The sequence below is a fragment of the Oxyura jamaicensis genome, chromosome 9 (genome assembly GCF_011077185.1).
Source record: "Oxyura jamaicensis isolate SHBP4307 breed ruddy duck chromosome 9, BPBGC_Ojam_1.0, whole genome shotgun sequence".
Taxonomy (NCBI): domain Eukaryota; kingdom Metazoa; phylum Chordata; class Aves; order Anseriformes; family Anatidae; genus Oxyura; species Oxyura jamaicensis.
The window spans coordinates 8,045,028-8,068,371 of NC_048901.1; the positions used below are offsets into that span (position 1 = coordinate 8,045,028).

Below are 23,344 nucleotides of genomic sequence, written 5' to 3' on the forward strand. Positions count from 1 at the left end.
AAGCAGATTTAATTACTGAGAACACAGCCCCATATTGCTATTAGTGTTCCCTATAAGTGTGACAAGCGGTATTGTGGGATGGGCAACAAGCGGGCAAGCATTCAGCCGTCTCTTATCTGCTCTTCAGAACCTTTAATGTCTGAAAAATAGCCAAATGACTGAAAATTTGCTCCTGGGACTGTTCTGCATCCCATTTTTGCGTGCCAAGTAAATGCTATCTAGCTTTAAAGCAGACATTTCACTGCACGCAGAACCAACCCCTGGACCACCCCTGAGAAGTCCCAAGAGAGACTTTGCTTAAATATTTGGGCGCAAATCAAAGAATCAGATGTATGGTTAAGCTAAACCAGTACAAGAGGAAATTAATAGCAAGCAGTTCCAACTACCCCTTGTCTTCAGAAGTCTCCCTTCTTAGCATTAGCCAAGACTAATAAGGGATGAGGACAGTGCACATCTGCAGCATAAACCCAACCTGGATTCTAGCGCCCTAATTAAACAACCTGCACTAGGACAGCCTCTCCAGGCCTGCATTGACCCAAATGCATGCAGGACTGGCAGAAATCCTGACCCAGGCTGCTTAACTGCTCTTCTCATTAACCAGAAGTGCTTTCAGGAACGGGAGAGTAAAATAAAAGGAAAAATTCAAGCCAAGATGGTTGAAAGCTGATATCCGGCTTCAGCGCTGTGACAGGCCAGGGGTCAGCAGCCCTGCCCTGATCCAGTAACTGATAACTGGGTCCAGAATCATGAGAAATGGGTCATATTAAACAGAGTTCACCTTTTTGGCACAGTCCCACATGCTGACACAGGCACACAGGTGTGAAGAGGGGCTCTGCCCCAGCCCTGGCTCCCCCAGCTGGTGCAGCTACCCCGGACCCAAACAGCCTCCTCTTTAATGAGGCGCCACAACAAGCAGCTGGTGGCTTCTGCACAAGGCAGCTTGGCCCAGCCACGTACCCCCAGCACCCTAAGCTACAGCTATAATTAAAGACAAAAATGAAGCCAAGGATCTTAACAAGCTCAAGGGATGCCTGCTGCTACATCCTGATGGCAATGCATTTGCCATGTCACGTGTGATGCTGCTAAGAGGAGAGACTTCCCAGTGCTTCCAGCCACACAGCAGCCAGCATTCGACACAGTAACCATGTTTTCATCCAGTAAATCAAAGCCTGTGACTCACAACTAATGAGCCCTTGCAAAATACCTCCCAAATACGAGATTTAAAAGCCTGAAGTGCTTCTGAAGGCAAGGAATTGAGAACAGGTCCACTAATTAGGGTTCAAGTGTCACACTAGCGATCCGAATACACTAAAATGCACTGGGTACCAGCCACAAACAGCTCTAGCAAAGGCACCATGAGCCAAAAAGAAAAACATACTTTCAAAGGAAACACAGGAGGGGTGAATGCAGAGGATGTGATTTCGCTCACTCCAAATCGCCTGCCAATACTTATGCAGCCTGAAGTGGATGAAGTGTGAATTTCAGTAGCTATGAAAAGAAAGGTATAAAGCACAAGGTACAAGAGGTTTAAATCAAAGAGAACACAATCCTGTTTTATCATAAACATGGGAATCAGATTTAGCCAAGCAGTTATAAATAACAGCACAAAGCGTCCCAAACAAGTATTTCTAATACTTTTTAAACCCCGTGGCTGGTTCTGCCACACCTGTACACCACATTGGCTGTACAAAGACTGATGGCTTTGCTACACCAGTTTAAGATCTGTTCACACCACTGGAGCAATTAGGGAACGAGGAGATGCGACAGGCTGAAGTGAGTCGAGTGGCTGCGGCCTCCAGCCTGAAACCAATTCTCCTCTGTCCCAAAGCCTTCTCCTCCGAGGGCAGTCCTCCTCCTGGTACATCCTCACCCTTCCTTCAACCCCACTCTGCATTTGGTGTTGCTTGTTTGCTGTTTTTAAGCACATCTGTTGTGGTCCTTTCAGGACAACTCAGGTCGGCCCCATGAATAATTACCTGCCCTTGCTTTGGGAAACTGCCTGGGTGCCGTCATTTATTCACATCAGACTGGAGTGACTCTTGCACCGAGGAAAGATCCCACCTCGCACATGTACAGTCAGAAAATCAGGGTACCCCTGTGTAAGGCCTTCTGCAATGACAGGGCTGCCTGGAGCATCCCTGGCCCCTGTCCCGCACACGTACGCGGCTCCTCCTGAACACTTCCCAGCCGCTCCCTTAGCACCAGCACGGTCCATCCAAACGCACCCAGGTAGGAAGCTGCAGTAAGTTTGTGCAGCTAACTAGGGAGGCTGGATCTCGCACGTGAGTAGGAAAAAAATAAAGATTTGCTGTCCTGGCCAGCCTGGGTGAAGTTTTCTGGCCTGCTCTATGGAGGGGGCCCTCTGGGCCTTTTAAGAGCCAGCGGGTCTATAAATATTCCATGAGAAACATCTCTGAGTTTAAAATTAGCATGAAAACACCGAGGTCTCAAATGTCTCAGAAGAAGGTTCCCCAGGGCTTTTCCACGGTCAGGCAGACCTCCAGCAACCCCTCGCAGCCGCTCTCAGCCTGCCCGGGGTGGGCTGCGGCAGGGCGCGTGCTCTGCACAGGGATGGCACACCAGTGCCAAGCCATGTCTTTGTGCATGATAGAGGAACAACAAGTACTTTCTAGTCACGGCTTCTATTGGAAACAAAATATATATATATATATCTTTTCTTTTCTTTTTTTTTTAAACCTTGAAATGGCCATCTGACAACTGAAATACAAATGAGGTGGAGGAAAATGGGAAAAAAGCCAAGAGAACTCACTCAAATATGGTACAAGATTTTCTCTTTTCAATCCCAAAAGAAGAGAGTGTCTCGTAACAATGTGTCTATTTTTAGCGTAAATAGAGATGAGGGGTGGTGCAATTTTTTTCCTTTCAAAATTGAGGTTTTCGTTATTCCTTACAAGAGAACAATCATGGGTCTAAGAGGCTTTTATGACTTACTATATAAGCCCATGTTTGTTCATGAGTTGGTAAAATCATCCCCAGTGCTATTAAAGTCTTCGGGGCTGCTGTTAAAGCTCCACCCAAACACCCCAGGGGGCAGCTAAGAAGCAGTTTCATTATACTTCAGACTGGCACAAACTTACAGGAGGATTTCAGACACCATGGAAACCCATCCCAGGCTCAAAGGCAGGAAGGGAAAAAGTCTTAATGCTTTTCTCCTCATATCATCTTTGAGAACAAGGTCTTAAGTGTTTGAAACACCTCCACGTGAGCAGTGCTTAAGGGAAAATTAATGGTGGCTGCAGGTGGCTGTCTATGGACCACCCATAAAAGCATGGAAATAATAAATTTAATCAATGCTTGCTGAAGGACTCAATTTTCTTTACCCTTGCTAACCACCACGGTGATTATTAAAATATAAACAGCACTCTACTACTACTAGAAAAGTCCCCTGGATGTTAACAATCATTTGATTAACCAACATGTCAGAATTGTTGATTTCCTTCAACCTGGTAGGAACAACTCTCTTTAGAGCACAAACGAAACAAGGAGTAGAACTGCTGTGTTAAAGCAGTCACAAGCCAAATCCACTCTGCTTGCCAGAACCAACTGTGGCATACTCAGATAAACCCCATTGCCTGGGCTGTTTAACCCAGGTATCAACAAACACGCAGTTCAAATACCAGAATAAACCCATAATGTTAATCTGCTATGTAACACGTTGATGCTAAATGTTGGCTCACTTGATTGACTCTTCCTGAAGCAGAAAACAGGAAGGATCTGTTTAGCAAAGCTTGTTCCAAAATGTACTGTTGGGCTTGGGCTTTGAAGGTGGAAGGAGAAGGTCTGCACAGACTGCCCCACGCCTGCCCACTCATTCCGGGTGGAGCTCTTGGTATCCACAGCACTTGCCAGCCTTTTGTTCAGTCCTGCTCGTTTTTGTTTTTTTGTGGAAAACACTTTCCATATGATCAACTTTAAGTTGATCTGCCTACATGGAATTGAAGTCCTGATTCTTCTGCTGCAAGGTATGAAAAAGGGCAAGCCGTCACATCTGATAGCTGGAGTACAAATCCAGTAAAAGAAACAAAAATTACAACTAGTCAGCTATTCTGTCAGATGTAAGATATGTATCAAAGGAATACCATAAGATACACAAGCTCCGGGGAAGATATGTGAACCCTTGAGAGCATGCAGCTAGGAGGACAAAACATTCAAATAATTCTGGTAATCAAGAAATCTTAACGCAGTATGGCACTTTATCACAAAATAATTTCACTTTGCAAAAGAAAAAACACAGAAGACGATGGAATAAAAATATCTTGTGGAACAACAGAAGAACAATCAAAGCAAAAATAGGAGCTTCATTCAATCTTTTGAAAAGATGCTCCCTAAGGTGGGCATCTGTACCACGGCTGCTCATCGCCGTGCAGACTGTGGCACCTCCCTCGCTGGGAGGCCTCCACGCACCGAGCTTCCCTCCGGTGCCAGGCTGGAGGAGCACCGCCGCCCCGTGCCGCACCAGAGCTGCTCATTAACCTGGAAGGCTGCAGGCATCTCTGCCAGACAGACATCCGTGTTTCCGAGAAGAGAGAGGTGGTGTTTATTTTAGCTGTACTTCTCCAAACTCGCTTCCAGGTAAGGGTGAGGTAATCACGGCATGGGGCACAAAAATGCAGCCAGCCCTGGTGGGAAGCACCGGGGAGGGAGCTGGTTACGGAAACCCCCGCGGGCCACAGGGCTGCCGCCTCCTGAACGGGTGCAACCCAGTGAAGGGACCTGGTCCCCCAACCAAGGGGCTCGGGTCTGACCCTTTCGGCTTCAAGGCAGAACCAACCACTGGCCATCCATCAAGGCAGAGGTTAATTTATGGGATGAGCATGAGATTCAGGAAAGCGACACAGCAACTTGCTAAATGGCCAGCTTTAAAGCTCCCTGGGTCAGACACCAGCTCTGCTTTGGGGTGACCTGCCATCCCCGTTCCTTTCCAGGGCTGTCCTCGCTGCAGCTCGGAAGAGGTTGCTGCTTTTGTCTCTTCTCTGAAAACCCAGCAGCACGGCTGGTTGACATTCTGATGCCCTTTAGATATTGACTTACTGATTCATGACATTTCTCTGTGTTGGCGAGCAACCCCAAAGCAAATACCATTTCCCCGTTTTTCAGGTGTGTGATTTCCCTGCAGGCTTTTTAAGGACAACAGACTCGGGTGCCCCAGCAGGGATTCACACCAGTGTATTCGGTGCAAGGGCTGGGCCACAGATGCTGCAGATTTCACTGTGCTAAAAACACCTTTTAAGAATGCTTTTAACAGCATTTCCTGTTCTGAATACCGAACAGATAACTGCCTGCATTTTTTCAATGACCTTCTCCTGAGCAGGCTGACCCCATGCCTGCAGAGCCAGAACCGGGGCCGGCGTGAAAGCTGGTGTGCCAGGAGGCCGGGGAAGGCGAGGAGGAAAAGATGCACACCAAAACACCCCAACCCTGAGGGTCTGGCACCCTCCCACTGCAGTTACCTGTGGTCAATGAGCCACAGCACTTCCCCCAGATGCCCTTTGAAACATCCAGCATGCTTCAATAAATACCCCAGTCTCGCAGCTCTGTAAAAGAAGATGCCCAAAGATGCAGCACGGCCATGTCTCTTCTTCCCTTCGGGAAATTTCAGTCTGAGACAGGAGTGTTTCTCGTTACTGCTCATAGCAGCAAGGAGCAATACTGGATAAATTAATTTGTAATTGGGAAAGTGACTCAGAGATCAACAGAGGCATTGAGTCCTGAGAGAATAAACGCTAATAGCTCCAGCTTCCAGGAAGAAAGCATGCCAGAAAATTACAATTAGAAAAAAAAAAGTGCAAAATGGAGACAGCCACATGCACATATTTAAATGGCTGAGATGAATTTAAAAAAATGGTGTTTTTTTTTTTTCCCCCAGTTTATGACAAGCAGACAGGAACAGCAGGCTCCTGGCCCCTACCTATCTCATCTCCTGCAAGGGGAAGCCCCTGCCCAGAGACCCTGCAGCATGGGTACAGACCTCTATATTTTTAAGCACATGCAAACTTTTCCAGTGTCCAAGCCGCAGTCTGCACCCCATCCTCAGAAGGGATATTGCTGTGCTGGTAGAAGTTCTGAATCCACAGGTATGAGGAAAGTACCTGGAGACTCCATCACCTCCCAAAAGACAAGAAAGAGACTACATAAACCAGCAAAACCATTATTTGTTATGCATTGACAACATACTCTGATCTATTATCAATAAAAAATGATGAGCTTTTTCAGGCTTCAAATTAAAATGTACACATGCATCAGACTTACAAACATCAGCAGCACAATACAGCATGCAATCTGCTCACACGCTGCACTATTACGGGAAAGTGCGTGCTGTGGGAAGAGCACATGAGCAAAGCCCTATAAAGTTACCCGCAGAGGCAGCAGCTCCCCTCTCTGCTATAAGCACCACTGCAGCACCCTGCAGCTTTTTGCTTCTTCCCCTTGTGCAAGCCTATAGCATATGGCAATAAAAGCCAGCAGAGTCCCAGCAGAGCAGGAACAAACTTCTTGCAGCATTCAGCATGATTTAAATCTGATAAGTGACAATCACGCTGGCAAAGCAGCACAAAATCACTTCTTGCAGTCTCCTGGTAGAGCACTGCGTGCTCACATCTGTCACATGCAAGGAACCTCTCAGGTTTACACACTGGGCACGGGGTTACTCAGGTTTGTAAGTGGAAACAACTTCTGTAGCACTACAGGATTTCTGAATTGTATTCAGTTCAGTAAAATGGCTTTAAAATATTTATATTGCAGCAAAATTGCACCGACTTGGGACACTCACGAGGACCAACCAGGACTTGGAGTTCCAAGCTGGCACAGCAGGCACTTTGGCCATTAGGTATCTGACTGATGCTCTTTATTTACTTACTTATTTGAATATGATTTCCTGAAACTTATTTTACAGTTCTCCCATTCTCACAGAAAACACCATTTCCTGGTTACTTTCCAGGATGCTCGTTATTTTGTTTTTTGTTCTTACTGTTTGACAAGCAAACACAAGCTAAAGCCTGCCATTGGTGGGGCACACACCTTCCAACTTCAAAGGAAGGGCTGCTGGTAAAGCCACCCAGCTCAGCTGGGTTCCTGGAAACCTCCACATCAGGGGCTTCACACTTCAAGCAAGAGGTACATTATTAGGTAAACAGAGAGCAAATTTTTAACTTGAAGTTAAGCAAGCAGTGGTGTGGGACTGTGCAGAGCAGGCGCTGAGGGAGCAAGCTCAAAGTGACTCCCGAGGAGGCGCTGGTGCAGCGGGCACACTGCTATCGCCCACGGCTGATGCCCACCGAAGTACCGCGATACATGGTGTTGCAGCAAAGCCCCTGCAGCCTCAGCTCACCTTGGAAACAAAAAGTGAAAAGTTTATGTTTTTTGCTGATCTGCAGAAGAGCTTTGAAATGCAACCTCATCGCAACCAGAAATCTCAGAAGGAGATACTCAGGCATTCACAGCTGCTTTTGAATTCAGCGACTGAGTTAATTATGGTTCTGCAGCAGATGGTTTTACAGGCCCAGTTTTGGAACTTTCCAGTATTTATTTATTTATTCAGCTCCCTTGTGACCACACAGCTGCAGCTGGGCACAGCGGGGTATGCTAGCAAAGCACACTTTACAAAATCCAAGTGTCACCTCAGGTGATGGCATCAGCTCAGCTGTTATTAATTTCATTATCATCTTTTCCAAAGATGCTTTTCTGCTTATTCTGGAAGATTACTGAACAAAGCATTATCATATGGCTTAACCCAGGGAAATTCCAAACACAGACCTACAGAAACCACCTGCTCACAACGTGGGAAGGATAACGGGTGATGATGGAATTAGGCCACTGTGTCCAGCTTTGGGGAAACCACTGATCTACAGAGAATTGTAACATACACCGTGTCCCCCAGCCTTACAGGAGTCCCTGGGGACCGCAGGGACTGGGAAATGCAAAGTGCTCACTGGCTGCTGCCTGCCCAGAGTCGTGCCACCCTCACACGACTGCAGCCATGCTGGACTGCTCCTTCCCTGGTTCTGCCCCAAACAGGAGAATAGGAAGGGACCACAGGGCAATGGGGAAGGTGAGCTGCAGCTCACGGCACGCACGCCTTGGATAGGAGACAAAGGATCACCTGAGTGAGCAGTACCCGCACCACATCTACACACCAAACACATTCCTGCTCAAAGCTGTTTGCATGAGTCTAATAGGAGCAGGGTACTGCTGTGGCCTTCGCCAAAATGGAGCCTCCAGTTCTACGAGTGAACAGCAGGCACTCTGCGCATTACGTCTTTGCCACACAGAAGTAGGACATGGCCCATCTCTAGAGATCTCCTACCGACCTATTCTAAAAGATTCCCAAGGTGCTACGCACTCACAATTAAATTCAGAAACTGCACAGAAGCGTGCTTTTAGATGGACTTGATTTCTCAAGTTAAAATAAAAATAAAAATAAAAATAAAAATAAAAAAACAAGAATAAAATTGCCTATTAGCTTCCAGTCTCTTTTGTTCTCAACACAGATTCAAGTGCAACAAACCTTCAGGGTTTCAAGACAGTCAGCTGAAAAAAATATATATATTTCTGTATTATCTTCTAACCACACCACACAGTGGAGATGTTTGTTTCCAGAGCACCAGGCTAGAGGCTTCTTTAGCTACATAGCTTGAAAAGCTAATTAGCTTTGGACTCCCAATTTTGAACCTCACAGAAAATAAGCCCCGGTCATATAACAAGATTAGGTCTAACAGCACCCCACCAAGAGGGCTGTGACATGGGAACTGGCTAGAAGATGCTGTTTGCCATCAGCTGTGGTTCACGTTTTCTCTTTGCTTTGTGCATTCACATTTTCTCCCAAAATTCTATCATGTGGCCAAATCTTGAAGTCTCCTGAAAAGACTCTTCCAATCAAGTTAGAGAAGTGCTGTTTGAACTAGTACAAAAGGAAAAAATACAGCTAGATGCTCCCTACATGCTAGCAATTCATTTCTTCTCAAACTCCCAAATCTTGGCCATCACAAGAGCTTAAGGGCCTGATCCAGAACCCACTGAGTCACAGGAAACCTTTCTACCCTCTCACAGTGGATGTGAACAAGCCACAATCTGCAGGTGACAGGAGGTGGTCAAGAACGAGGTGGGAGGGAGCAGGGGATAACACAGGCTTAGGTTTAATACTAATAGCTGTGCCATAGAGCTGAAAAATTGATTGAATGTAAAGTTCTTTCCTGTATTGTCCCTTTTATGGCAAAAGCGATAAAAATAGCTAACTTCTTGATATGCCACTTCCTTTTTAAAAGTGTATCATCAAGGCTACGCATTTGCTATTTTTTTTTCCACTACAGTTAAAAAAAAACACATTTGCTACCACATACAACATTACTGTGTTATATGCAGGGCAGCAGTCTGGGTGCACGCATTCGGGAGGACATCAGGAGGAGAGTGACTGGCCTGCAGAGCTGGACGAACTTTTCACCACGAAATCTGGAGCAACATGCCCGCACCAGAGCCCAGTCCCCAGCTGCAGGTGTTGTGTACCCCAGAGCCACCCACACTGACTCATTCAGTCCTTGTTTGCCTTACACGTCTTGAAGACAGAGATCTGGAGAGAACTTCCTCCCCGCCTGCTTGTAGGGCGCTCTTTGATTGTTCTGGCACAGGAGGACTGTTTTGAGTTCTGTATTCCTAAGAAGAGAAACCCAAGGCTGGCACTGCTGTGAAACAGATGACAGGGAGCAGCAGACGAGCAGCCACTCACACCTCATTCCTGCCCAAACTGTCACAGTTCAGTTCAAGGCAAGCAGAGTTGCCGTGTTTGGCATTCAGGTTTTGCTGACCATCCTACTGATGCACAACTGCGGGGCAGGCTTACCAAGCCTCAGAAAGAGATGAAAAGCCCAGAATTGCCATTGTCACAGCTGTGCCACCTGCACTTGGTGAGAGACCCAAACCAATCAGACCACGAGGCACTGTGTGCACCCCCAGGCCGCAGGGACAGCACAGACCTGCACACAAACTGATCATGGAAGTGACACGTGAGGCCAGCCGGCAAAGGTGCTGCGATGGATGGGTCTGGTATCCCATCTGTGCTGTTCAAAGGCAGTTAACACCAACTCAGTAACAGCTATCATTTGAGACCTCAGCTTGGAAACTAGGAGGACCGGCTTCCTACAAGAAATAGGTTTTAACCAGAACATCGCATGCCGATAAAGTCAAGGAGTTTGTGAAGGGGACTCGCTTCATCTCAAAACCAGAAAATACCGTTCCAATTTCTGAAAAAAAAAAAAAAATCTGACTGAGAAAGCAGCAATAAGTATACAGCTCTGCTGTTCTTCACAGCAATCCAGAGCGTGTGTTACCCCTCGGTAAGCACGCGAGGAGCCTGATGAGCCCTACCCTCTCTGTGCAGTCTCCATCTTCTTATGGTTCTGATATGAGCCTGTTCTGCACTTCCAAAGCCTGTAGTTCCCCGGGTCCTCCTTACAACCCTTCTTATAGATGCGTGTCACATTAGCAAGGGACACCACAGAAGAGGCTCTCACACGCCTGGCATCCCTGTGCCTGCAGAGCTGGAGGCCAGCTGAATACACAGAGCTCACACCCGCTGCCAGGACGCACAGCTTATCCATACCATTACCTCACACCACTCAAAAGCAAGAACGCCAAATCACTACTGCATCGCCAAGTTGCTCACTGATGCAAACAATGCCTAGAATTTAAAGTAGCAAAAGTACAGATAAGAGACCACCATACTTACTTATGCAAGTTAGAACTCTTAATCATTATAAAGAAGGAAAGAGTTTCTATAGACTACCAGTTGGTTACATCTGGTCAGACTCAAATTATCTGCCACGACAGTGCTACCGAACAAGATGAAGTTGCTTCTTGCTACAAACGCTTAGAGCATCTCAATTCTAACAAGAAGAGTTTTATAACTTCCCTTTAATTCTTCAGCTAGGACCTTCCCCATTCACACAGCCCATATAGTTATCATTGAAGGGGAAGCAGCTTTTCTTCTGCCATGAAACTGAGTTTTAAAATACACATACAGGTTGGTAGTTGGGATGAGCCAGCAGCCTCTACATTACCTAGAAAAATCCATTGCCCTAATAGCAAATTGCTTTGCAGTTGTTGTAGGCACAGGAGGCCCAGCTTTAACCATTTGCCCCGCCTGTTTTCCTAAATTCAAGTGTAAACGCCCCCCTCACCCACATACTCTTAGCCCACAGGGCCTGACCTTTAATATACTTTGGTAAGCTGAGAGAAAATCAAATAGCATAACACTCATCAAGGTAACTGAGGGGAAAAAAATCAACTCATGGAAATGGATTCTTAGCTCATGAAAATGATTTACAATTTCCTTGAAGACAGTGTATGTACTTCCGTGATTTATCCCAGTTAAAGATCTGGCTCCATTTTTGAGAAGTATTTTAAAACAGTAATGCTGCTATCCAGCATCTATGAAGAGGCGTGGAACACTCAGGCGAGCAAGAAAAAGCTAAGTTCCCCCTCCATACTCCCGTTAAGATTAACGTTTAAGAACAGTGCACTGTAAGTAACACTGACTTGGTAACATATAAACCACAAGTTAGAGCATGCAGTTCAGTTTTCCTATTTTTATCTTGCTGGATGTAGCTGAAACTGGCTTTTAATGAAATACAACCTACTCTCACACACATTGGTGCTGTTATTCTCCTTGGTGAATTAAAACAAATGCTACAAACACCAGTATTATTTTCACCACGTACGGCCCTGAATTTCCTCTTACTCACTCAGTACCAGAGATGGACTCAGATATTCTGTATTTAACCGTGTCAGATTAGTTGTAAAGGTGGCCTGCAGGCTGAACCTGCCCAGGGCTCAGCCCGGTTCAGTCATCCTGGCATAATGGGCCTCCTTCTGAGGCTCCCATGCACTGACAAGAGGGATTAATACCACCACAGAGCATTTCTTCATGCTGGAGGGGACAGAAGCTCACCCCTCCACAGACAGTTTCTGCCATGCTTACACAGTGCGCGTCTGCAACAGGGATTTGGTAAGCTCCTACTGGTCCCCTACAGCAAACTGTTTTGCACCCCAGGGTCGTCACAAACCCATGGGAGATCCTAGAGCTCTTTGGAACTGCAGCCTACAAATACCCAGGCTATAAGTCTAACTTTCTCTGACCTGAAGAACAGCCATTGGCATCTACTGAAAGGGTTTTGTCATGGGTTTAAAAGCGAGTGGGCACATGGAAGTGCCGTACTATTGTTTTTGTAGAGGACTCTAGGAAAAGAGCACTGCAGGATTTCTGCATGAACGGGCACATAGTCATTTCGAGCTGATTTTATTCCCAGAAATACAGCTTTCAGTGCACGCCGACCTTCACAACAGGCAGCACGCTCAGCACTGGCATGCAGACAGCAAAACAAGTTCACTGCATTTTGGAAAGTCTCTGTTTCTGTTTAAAGAGATCAAGCTCCTGCCAGAAGTTACTTGCAACAAACTAAAGCACTTTCAGTCATCTCCCTCTGCTCCTCCCCTTCTCTCTCACCATCTATCTTTGTATCACACCGAAAATCATTTTCAGTGTCACATCAGCTGCATGGCACAACCTCCCCTCTCCTTCTGGGCTTCTGAATTTAAGAACAGCTGCAGTAAGAAGACACACAACTGTGTGTCCCCTCATGTTAGCTAACATGCTCAACTTCAGGCAGAAAATAAACAAGACAGGAGGTTAATTTAGCGTTATGCCCTTGAAGATTGCATCTCCTCCGGCTTTTGCAGAATTATTTGGAAAAAAATGCATTAGACATACATTTTGCCAAGCCATTTTAGGTTTTTGCTCAAACCTAGAGGACAGTTTTTACCTGTTCATTTTCCTGCCTTTGTAAGTATTGTGTATCCTCCCAAAACGTACTCTGAACAGAGGATTTTTTCAAATACACACTGCTTAAGTTTTCTCCCCAAATTAGTTTTGTTCCCTGTACCTTGAACAGAGTTTAGTAGCAGAGTGCTACATGTAGGAGAACCACCAAGATTGACCTGGCTGTTAAACGAAGCGTTCCTCTGAAATTTCACCCTTTCATGCACGAAGTTTCAGGTTTCAGCTGCTAAGCAGCTTGTTGAGTTAAAAAATAGATATTTGCATACAGGAACAGAGCGAAGAGGACCACTTACCAGTTTTTCTTCATCTTCATTTTACAAACAGGCACGTCCACCTCCTTGTAAGCGCTCTCTTCAGAGATCAGCCCTCACTTGCAGACCCTGAGAAAAGAGGCTCCTCACCTGGAGCGAGCCCCAAAGCAGGCTGAGGCCCAGCTTGCTCCTGCTACAACCCAGTTAGCTCGTTAGCTCCAGGTGACAGCATGCTGCACATGGGGCTGTGGGCAGCTCCCTTCTCAGGACACCAGTTAACATTTACACAGCCGTCCATGGGCTCTTTCCTATGTTCATCTGCCCTGCAAATGCACCAGGGCATTTCCATCTCTGTGGCATACTGTTTCTGGTGTGTTTGCTAGGATCTAACACCTCCACGGCCACACACACGTAATCCGCTCCTAAACAATATCTGATTTTGCTGTGCTGTGCTTTGTATCATCACCTGAAGCAAGTGAAGATGTTTCCCTGCTAGATTGGTAACATTTGCAAGTGAAAACAAACATCAGAAGTGCTGGGTTAGAAAGAGTCACCTTCATGTTACGCGAGAGAGAATAACTCTTCTCAGCCGTGGCTGTACCTTTACTTGAGTGCACTCACAGAAAACAAAAGGAGTATTTGGCTGAGGGTACTTGTGTTTCTCTCCAGGGAGTGTTTTTTTTTTAACCATGTTTTTTTTTGATAAAACAGATAAGCTCTGTCAGATCCAGCTGCAAATCAACCACTATACTCGTCTGGGGCAGGTGAGGATGTGTGTGTGTTGAATCAGGTACACCAAATCTGAATTTCTGGGATTTTTCTCCCCTTTTTCTTTAGTAAAAGCAAAACAACAACAACAAACATGCAGTTTTGTCAGACCAGTGTTGCTCTCCTCCTGCTTTGTACATGGGTAGGAAGTAAGCTGTTCAAATTCTGGAAACCTTTAGAAAGACACTGTAGGAGGCGTAAGGCTTTTGTTACAGCCTAGCTTTTATTGCCCACTCATGTAAACTTGGCTCTTCTAAATACCAGGCTCGTCATCACTTGCAATTTATATTAGATTTGTTTCTATGCAGCCAAAACAAAAAAAGAGGGTTAACACTGGCCTATTTTAGGCTCTGTCATAATTCCCATAAAAATGTTTACTGTATAAATGAATTATATGTTGGGTCTAGCTAAAATTGTTAGCACATTTGAAATTTCATGCTGAGTGCAACACTATTGCCAGTAAGTAACTGAGGGCTCTGAAAGACCCCAGGGAGCCTGTGTGGCATTTTTTCTCTTGCAGGAGAAGAAGCTGGTTCAGAAGGACACCAGAAGGACCTCCCAGAGCCATGTTCAGGCACACTTTCTCCTCCACTGCAAGGGAACATCCATCTATCACGCAGCCCAAGGTCATCCCAACAGCGAAGATGAGGGAAAATGAGGTTGTGTGAAGTAACAAATGAAATCACCTAATAAAAAGGAAGAATCAGGTTGAATCCCAGCTAAACACAAACTAAGAAGGCAAACCACTGTGGCAGATAATCCCTTAAACTGAAGGCCAGAGGTAGGACTGCTAAAAGGTGCAAGTTGAGATGGAAAGAGCCTTGCAGTGGCTCTCTCCCAGACAGCCACTTTGGGAAAAGCCTGCTGGCTCTCTCCTTTCCCTGAAAGTTCAACATAAAGGAAGAAAATGAATCCTTAACAAGACAGAACCGCACATGGGCTTCATCCCATTCTTGTCCTAGTGGCCCCGGGCAACAGTGTAAGGACCATAATATAAAACAAATGGACAAATATATGTTAGTGACATACAGCGTACAAGCAGTGACAGATCCAATGCATCCCAAAAGACCAGCATGCAGAAAGCCAGCCTTAGAGCAACCCGAGAGCACCGGCTCTACGGTAGCGTTCTCACCAAGAGCTGGACAAGAGCTATGGGCTTCCTGAAACGAGCACATCAGCAGTTCCCATTCCAGCTCTGCCTGCTCTGGTGCGAGACTGGCCCAAGTCCCCAAGTCCCAGGAACAACAATACTTACACTGATTTCACCCAGGTAAGAATGGGCCAGCGACTTCACAGGATTTATTCAAAACAGGAGAAGAAAAGGCTTTCTTTACAGACATCATGGAATACATTAGTATGGAAAAGGACACAGAAGGTGTTCTCACTGAAGTACAGAGATTGTGGAGCTGCTACTTCCACCATGACGCCACAGGAGAGTTGCCTCATAAAGAGGAGGGAAAAGGTGCCCTCCTCAACTCTGCCTAGGATTTAGCATAAGAAGCAGAGCACTCTCTCCCTCCCCAGTGCTGATGAAAAATGGAGGCAATGCATCTGCTCCCCATGTATTCAGAAAGCACAAAACTGCTATGAGATTGCCTTGGTTAGTTTGAAGAGAACTGGATATCATCTGGCCAGCAGCTACGTGGCATTTTTGTTACTAAAAACATGCCAGAAAATAATTTGCCAATAACTACAAAGGTAGACCAGCAGAGAGTTGGAAAGAAGTACCAGCTTCCAGTGAGTTTCCCCATTTGTGCCTTCGAACATCAACCCCAACAGATTTTCAAATCAGGGTTCTCTTGTACCAAGCACAACACTATATTGGAGAAGTAAATGTTAAAAAAATATGTTTAAAATTATTAAAAAAAAATCAACAACTAAAAAGTCTAAATATATCTTGCACAAATTACTGAATCATGAGTTGCCTCCCTCTTCATTTGCCAAAAATGCCACCTGAATGATTTCAAAACTCTTACAGTTTGAAAATAATATGCCATGGTTATTTTAACTGTTTGTAAAATCAAATATTTTGGACTAAGATTTTAGCTTATCAATACCCAGCTTTGACAGTATTTCCATAAATCAGCCCTGCTCCCAGGAGCTCTAAGATGATGGGAATGAGTTTTAAGGTTTCTTGTTTCTCAATGGACCAGGTTTCCAGCTGTCATAATCCCTCTGAAGCAACCTGAACCTTATCAGCATTTAATCCAGACTTGTGCAATCTCTGCTTAGAAAGCATCTGTTTCCCACACACCATCAGCAGCTGAGATGAAGACAGGGGTATCCACCGGCCGCAAGAGCCTTGCTCCACAAGGAGTAAATTTATTGCAGTGGCTCACGCAGGTACCGTGTGGACGTACCACAATGTATTGCACTGCCTCACGGTTCGGAGAAGTTATGCAACAAAGTCCTAAGAGCAAGTGTTGCAACAGGGAAGAGCTGTCAAAACACACCAGTGCTTAGACTTAACAAATCTGACAACCCAGATTTTAAAAGTGCTTTAACAGTCAAGATAAAGTTCTAAACACACTAAAAATTGATTTGCTAGCAATGCACGTTTCGGAAGCCAGGCAAAGTAACTTTCCCGTGAGTGTAAATGTCCTCATCTGTGCCCTGGTTTATATGCTTCACCAGGTTTTTCTCAAACAAGAGAGGGTGGTAAGCTCCCATGGTACAGGCACGGTCGTGAAACTTCTGGTAGTAGTGGCAAATATCAGTCTGCCGTTTGGAAGGGAGGAATTCATACACGTCCACTTCGTCACAGAGCGTCATCATGATCAGAATGCCTGTGGAGGGAAAGAAACAAAACGTCCCCATTTCAAACCAGAGAACTCACAAACCACTTTGGTGAGACTGGTGGCCAGGCATGAAGGAGCCCACTGCAATGGGAAGGGTTTCCTTTCTCAGGAGTTCAGGTGAGAAACATCTAGCCAGACGGAGCTGTTTTCTGCCCCATCCGATGGACCTGATTAGAGCAGACTGCTCAGGATGACGGTCATGCCACAAGGACATTTTTTTAAGAGTGCTGCCATTTACCAAGATATTCACGGAACCGTGGGTGTCCGCCAGCTGTGTGCTCTGCTCAGCTGATCCAAACAGCCCATCTCAAACCTGCTTGGGTAAGCAGAGAGAATTCCTTCACCTTCTCCCATCTGCTTCTTTTTAACACAGAGAATACAGAAGCGACCCTGCTGGGAGATGGCCCTCGGTGTGAATGCACAGGCATGCAACAGGCTCACCCAGCTTCCTCGGAACAGAGCAGTGCTGCCCTCCTGTGTCTTATGACAGGCACACGAACGACTTGAGCCCATTGATGCCAGTGCTGGGCACAGACATGCTCGGGCTGAAATAAAACATATTTACCCGAGGCCAGCGTTGTGAAGTTCAGCAAGGCTAAGAGCCAGGTCCCGCACCTGGGGTGTGACAACCCCATGTAATGCTGCAGGCTGGGGGAAGAGTGGCTGGAAAGGTGCTGGTCCGAAAGGGACCTAGGGGTATTGGTGGAAAGTTGGCTGAACTGTCTTATGGGGAAAGACTAAGCAGGCTGGGAGTGTTTAGCCTAGAGACAAGGAGATTGAGAGGGGATCTTACCAACCTCCACAAATACCTGAGGGGACCATGTAAAGAGGGTGGGGCCAAACTCTTCTCACTGGTGACCAATGATAGGATAAGGGGTAATGGTTATAAATTGAACCATAGGAGGTTTCATCACCGTATGAGGAAGAACTTTACGGTTCAGGGACAGAGCAATGGAACAGGCTGCCCAGAGAGGTTGCAGTCTCCTTCTCTGGAGATATTCAAACCCTGCCTGGATGCCATCCTGCGTAACATGCTCTGGGTGACTCTGCTTGAGCAAGGGGGTTGGATTAGGTGACCTCTGGAGGTCCCTTCCAACCTCAGCCATCCTGTGACTGGCTACTTTTCTGAGCTGAAGAAGTGCAAGAAATAGCACGAGTATACTAGGGAAATAGAAGCAATGTGTACTATCACATGAAAGCCAGGCAGTAGTTGAGACTTGAGACATTGGGAGCAATGAGAAGAACAAGGAGTTTACAAGACATTAGGAGAACCCATCTGTGAAAGCACTTGTTCTTTAGAAAGTTCTTTAGAAAGATTTCATCCACCTTTCCAAATGACAATTTTCATTTACACTGACCCTCCCAAGAAACCTGGAGCTGCAAACTGGAGCATGCCTGTGCTCCCCTGTGCCAGGTGAGGTTACTTGTTTTACCTAGCAAACAACTTGGCCAAAGCTAAGCCACAGAGGAATTTGCAGTCTGAAGTGGGACAGCACCTAGTGTTATTTTATTTTTTTTTTGCCCCTGAAGCCACTGATTGCATTCTTACGCAACTGTTTTGCACATATCCCAGTAATGATGCAATAGGTACAGGGAAAGGGCAGGGTTGTGGAAGAAAAATAGGCTTTTACTGGCAGAAATAAAAGTGACTCGTGTTTACATGGATTTAAAGGATGCCTGCTCCTTGGCAAAGACAGGAGTAGAGGCAGGAGTGGCTGAAGTGCAGCAGGTTGATGTCCATGTGAGGAACAAGACCATACTTCTGTGCTGTGACTTCAGCTTAGCTGTGGGATCCTGAGAATTTCACTCCTTTTTATTCAAATGGTCATGAGATTTGCTCCCCAGTAAGAAGGAAGAGCTTTGCAATAGCAGAATGTAAAGCGAGCCTCTTCAATGGAAGGCTGGATTTAGCATGCTAACAAACTAGACCTTAGCATGATGAATAAGGGGGAAGCACCACTGAACTTTTCAGGGCAACAATTCAGCCTGACCATCCCCAGCACCCCATTAAGCCTTTAGCTATATATATATTTTTTCCACAAATAAAATAGGTAACCACTTAGGTTTCATCTATATAAATATATTTGTCTGACAAGATCTGAGCCTGCAGGAGCCACATCCTTCCTCTCAGCCCGCTGTGCAGTTGTACTGCTTTGACTCTAGGAGCCAGAAATCTTAAAGAATGTCTCAATGTTGCAATCCACTCTCCTGTTTCCACATGGAACCAGGCCATGCTTAGAACTGCTGCTCCAGAAGTGTGCTGCAAACTGCTTATTTTAACACAACCAAGCTGATGCTTTCAAGTCAGGATGCTTTAATTCTGGCACAAAACAATCAGGCCTTTGAGCCTGTGAACAATGTAAATTCATAGCCGTCTTTGAAAAGGGTATGCTGAAGAGTTTCTGCAAACTGAACATGAAGTTTAGAAGGCAGTTATCTCACCAAGCGTTCCTGAAGATGGGGGGTTAGGCTGAATATGCTCCAGAGAATTCTCCTGAATAATATCCCAGAGTTGCCACTGCATTTTTGGATTCAGGATATAGAAGGGCTGCTCTGGATGTCTAATACGATACAACTTGTAGGTTTCAAAAAACTTGTAGTCTGGTTTTCTGTACCACTGGAAAACAGAAGCAAGAAGTCAGATTTATTACTAGCACACTCTTTCACATAACGGATGGAAAACCCCGATAGCTGATGAGGTTGAGAAGTCTGCGTTAAGCGATACAGACCCCTGCCCCTCTCCACACTGGAGTACAAAGCATCCCATGCCACAGGCAAGTGTCCTGAGCACAGCCATCTCAAACAGTATGAGCTGATTTGCATCTTGATACTTCCACTTTCAATAGGAATATTTAGGAATACTCTGTTTTCTTAAAGTCATTTTGATAGATTTTTTTAATGCTAAAGTACCCCATCCTGCTTTCACAGACTTATAACCAGGCTGTACATACACCCTTACATCTCCTCGAGAGGTGGGACTGGGCAAAAGAATAAATATTGCTGAGAAAATAAGAAATCCAGACCAGAGCAAAGAGGGGCAAAAAACTCTCAGCTACAGACAGGACTTAAAACAAAAGTAAAAAATGGATTATTCACTCCTACCTGCTTCACCTGGAGCCTCCAAAGCTCATCGCTTACCAAATAGCCCCCTTTTGTGCTCAAAAAGCAAAGCGAATGCTAACGGGATTGCAACACCGACAACTGAAAATCTAGTTGACACAGAGAGGTGACATTTGCTAAGATCTTCAGAGAGTTTTCTAATCCAATTATACTGCATCAAGTATCTCTTATGTCTGACTGGTGCCTCTAAATACCCAGGCATCTCTCATCAACAAACCTTACAGCAGCCAACAGAGAGAGATCATCCCTCCACAGGGGGGTTGCAACAGCTGCAGCCACTGGTGGTCTCCTGCTGGTGGCACCAGCCCATGAGAAAGTCAATGTGGTGACCTGTTACACCCGGCCTGGAGCCTTGCACAGGGACCAGGAACAGGCAAATGCTCCCCTCGGAAGAGAGCTGCATGGGATACTCTCATAGCTACGGATACAGCCATGACAATGAAGGGGGGAACAAGAATGGCCTTAAAATGAGTGGTTGCCCACATTAGGAAGAAACGAGTTAACAATTGCACTTCAAAGCATTTGCATCTGATTTTATTTAGAGAAAACCCAGCCTTACCTCATGAATTTCTGCATGATACGGTGCTGGATCCCAGATAATTAAGATTCCGGTGTTATATAGTGCATCCCTCAGGAAGTGCTGCTGCTCAACGGTGACAAGCTTGAATGACAACAACAAACACACCACAGTGACTTACAGACCGCTGCCAGCAGCAGCAGGCGGCTAAGCAGTAAGGCCTCCTTGAGCAGAGCCACAGCCACCCCGCCTCCAGTTATTGAGCGTGCCCCACGGGACGAAGGTGAGGACACAACTCCCCCGACAACTCAGATGCAACCAGCACAGCTCTCGCTAGCCAGCGCTAATGCAGGTTTGCAGCAAAAAGCAAGTGGTGTCCGAGGACAGGGGCTGACCTGCTGCCCTCCCGACACACAAGCATAACACGCCTCCGCAGATCTTTACAGGCTACGTCCCAGAGAAGCTACGTCCTAGAAGTCAGCTCCTATTTGTCCCCATGTTCTCCAAGGATCTGATTAAGGTCTATTCAATTTATCCTTAAGCATCCAGGCTGCCTCCAGCACCAAACTGTTTCCCTGGCCATCCCCATTACCCAGCACACATGGACACTGTGGCCAGCCCGTCTGTTACTCAAAAAGCAAAAAGGGCTTCCTTTCCTCTGGTCTCAGCTCCAGTGGATTAGGCTTTGCCCTCGACCACGTGTGCTGCACGGCCTCATTTCCTTGCAGCAGTGGCAGGATGTGGGTCACTGGCCAGCAGCATGCCTCGATACCGGAGCGCAGGGCTGTGAGCACTCTGGCAACGCCAGAGGTTGGCAGGGACAGCGCGGCAGCAGGCGCTAGCTGCCCTTCCTCCTTCCACCCGGCAAGGGTGGGATGCAGCCCCACACAGGGCAGGAACAGGGCAAGGAACCTGGGCGGTTCATTTTCATTTCAGTGTTTCTATCAAAAGGCTGGAAATCTTCTAGGAACTTTTCCGGGGGAAAGAAAAAAAATACAGCAACTAATGTGAAACACGTGGAAGGAGGGCTCAAGGAAGACTGAGCATCAGAGGCAGCAAAGGTGGGCCAAGCACAACCATACGAGCTTGCAGAAGCACACCCATCTCTGAAGAGCTGCCCAGAGGCACAAAAGCAAAGGTGTAAGAAGTCAGGTGTGCAGCATCTCCACTGCCACAGGGCTTTTGCCGTTTCCTTCCCTACACCATGGAGCTGGTTCTTGGCAGCGTTAGTTCCTGTCGGTCACTTAAATAGTTCACTGGAGGAATCTGGCTCCCTAGATACCTATCTGTTCTGCTTAACAGAGGGACTGATTCTTTCCAAGTACTTAAATGTCATTTAAATTGCTACATGACTTGTCCTGCTCAGCCTTTTGATCCTAGGTAGTTGACCAATCTGTTGATTTCCTAGCTAGATTTGTTATTTAGCCAGCTTGTTGTTTAGCATGTAACTTGTTAATACAGCACCTGTCTTCCTGGTACAATCGACCATATCAAGACAAGTTCCTTCCCTCCAGCTATTGCAGTCACTGCCCCACAATCTAAACATGCTCCCTCTTTCGCATCACCACCTTACTTCATTCCACTGATGCGCTATCTCCTTCCTTCTCCTCCCTGCAGACTCATTAGTGCCAATACAGCCAACGCAGCCAGAGCAGTGCTCTCCCTTGCAATGAGAAGCCAGCCAAGGAGAACTGTAAACAAGGGCTGGGAGAAGCGAGGTGCTTTGCTCCTTGGCCAGCTCTGCAGAAAGGAATCGTGTCCTACATAACGACATTGGCCTTCCCCCCCCAGAGTCCTCAGCCCTTCTTTTTGTAAGATGCAAATCCTTTCCCAGCACAAATGGATGCTTTGCATAAGACTGCAGGAAAACATGCCATTAGAGGAAGCAGTATTGATGAAACAGTGAAGGTCTGAGAAAATAAGCAAGGTAATATTAAAGGACTTCTTTATTTAGAACAACCATGAAGCTTGTGGACCTACAAGCCTATCCCCAGATCTGAAGATCCCAAATTTCTCCCTCACCACTGCCATCAATCCATTAATCTTCCCCTTTTTAACTGATGTACAAGACACCCCACCTTGCTTTTAAAACCACCCAGACCCAGATACGTCCTACAGACTAGTGAGCAAACTACCACCTGGGTACTGTTCCCCAACCAATTTGGTTTTGCTTATTGCAGAAAATATATTAAAACAGTTATTAAACAACCTCTGCAAGATGGAAGCGATAAGGAACCAGGTGGTCCCCAAAACAAGGCAGTTAATATGAAGAAAAACAATTCCCCGTCCACTCATCCCTGAAGATTACAGGGACTGTGACTAGGGCTGCCCCCAGCTCCCTGTTTGGCTTAGAAACTCCCGAAGGGAGATGCCTCCCATGGAGGGACTTGCATCTTTGGCCCTGGGCAGCAGCTAGACCGACAGTGCACTCCGAGTTAACTTCAGCCTCTAGAAATTGCAAGTTTTGCTCGCCCTGTAATTGAAGATTTCTAAGCTGGTATCTCCATTTAGAGGGAACGGTGGCAGGTGAAAAACGCCAACCACGGCTGCAGGCGCATCTCCACGGAGTGTAATGATGCGGCTACACCTAAATATTACACCTCTACAGTCAGGCTGCCGCCCTCCTCCCTGTGTCCCTGTGCAGCTAAGCCTGGGACCACCCAGGTCACGCACATGTTCTCACTGATTAACGACTTCTTACCACCGTGAGGGTGGCAATGGGCACATTCTCCAGAGTCTTCTTAAGCGATAACGCTATCTGACGTTGTAAAACATACACCCAGAAGGAAATGATAAAACACGGAGAGGTCACACAGGGCAGAGGAAGGATGTCAGCAGCCAGATGTGTCTGCTAAAAAAAGACTGGCTGAGCAAGGATGTGCCCCACGTCTGAGAGCTGTTTTAGCACAGAGGAACCGAGAGGCAGCAAGCAGCAGAACAGAGCACAGCAACCCGGGCAGACGGTGACCCAAGAGCTGAGAGGTGGCAACAGCATTTGCGCAAGAAGCAAGAATATATTTGAAGACTCCTAAAATGAACCAGG

General features: G+C 46.3%; 2 protein-coding genes across 5 annotated transcripts in view; both read right to left on the reverse strand.

Moving 5' to 3' along the window:
* LOC118171196 (G-protein coupled receptor 35-like) overlaps positions 1-14,975 on the reverse strand; it is a 49,013-nt gene extending 34,038 nt beyond the window's left edge. Inside the window, exon 1 of the mRNA XM_035334072.1 lies at positions 13,141-14,975. Within this exon, the coding sequence (XP_035189963.1) occupies positions 13,141-13,160 (20 nt within the window). The 5' untranslated portion in view covers positions 13,161-14,975. The remainder of the gene's footprint in view (positions 1-13,140) is intronic.
* A 162-nt stretch (positions 14,976-15,137) lies between these two features.
* The window catches only part of ST6GAL1 (ST6 beta-galactoside alpha-2,6-sialyltransferase 1), a 42,510-nt gene continuing 34,303 nt past the window's right edge, over positions 15,138-23,344 (reverse strand). For all 4 annotated transcript variants that reach the window (XM_035334071.1, XM_035334068.1, XM_035334069.1 and 1 more), the window contains 3 exons: positions 20,344-20,445; positions 19,107-19,281; positions 15,138-16,652 (listed from right to left, as the gene is read on the reverse strand). In XM_035334071.1, the coding sequence (XP_035189962.1) occupies positions 16,411-16,652; positions 19,107-19,281; positions 20,344-20,445 (519 nt within the window). In that variant the 3' untranslated portion in view covers positions 15,138-16,410. The remainder of the gene's footprint in view (positions 16,653-19,106; positions 19,282-20,343; positions 20,446-23,344) is intronic.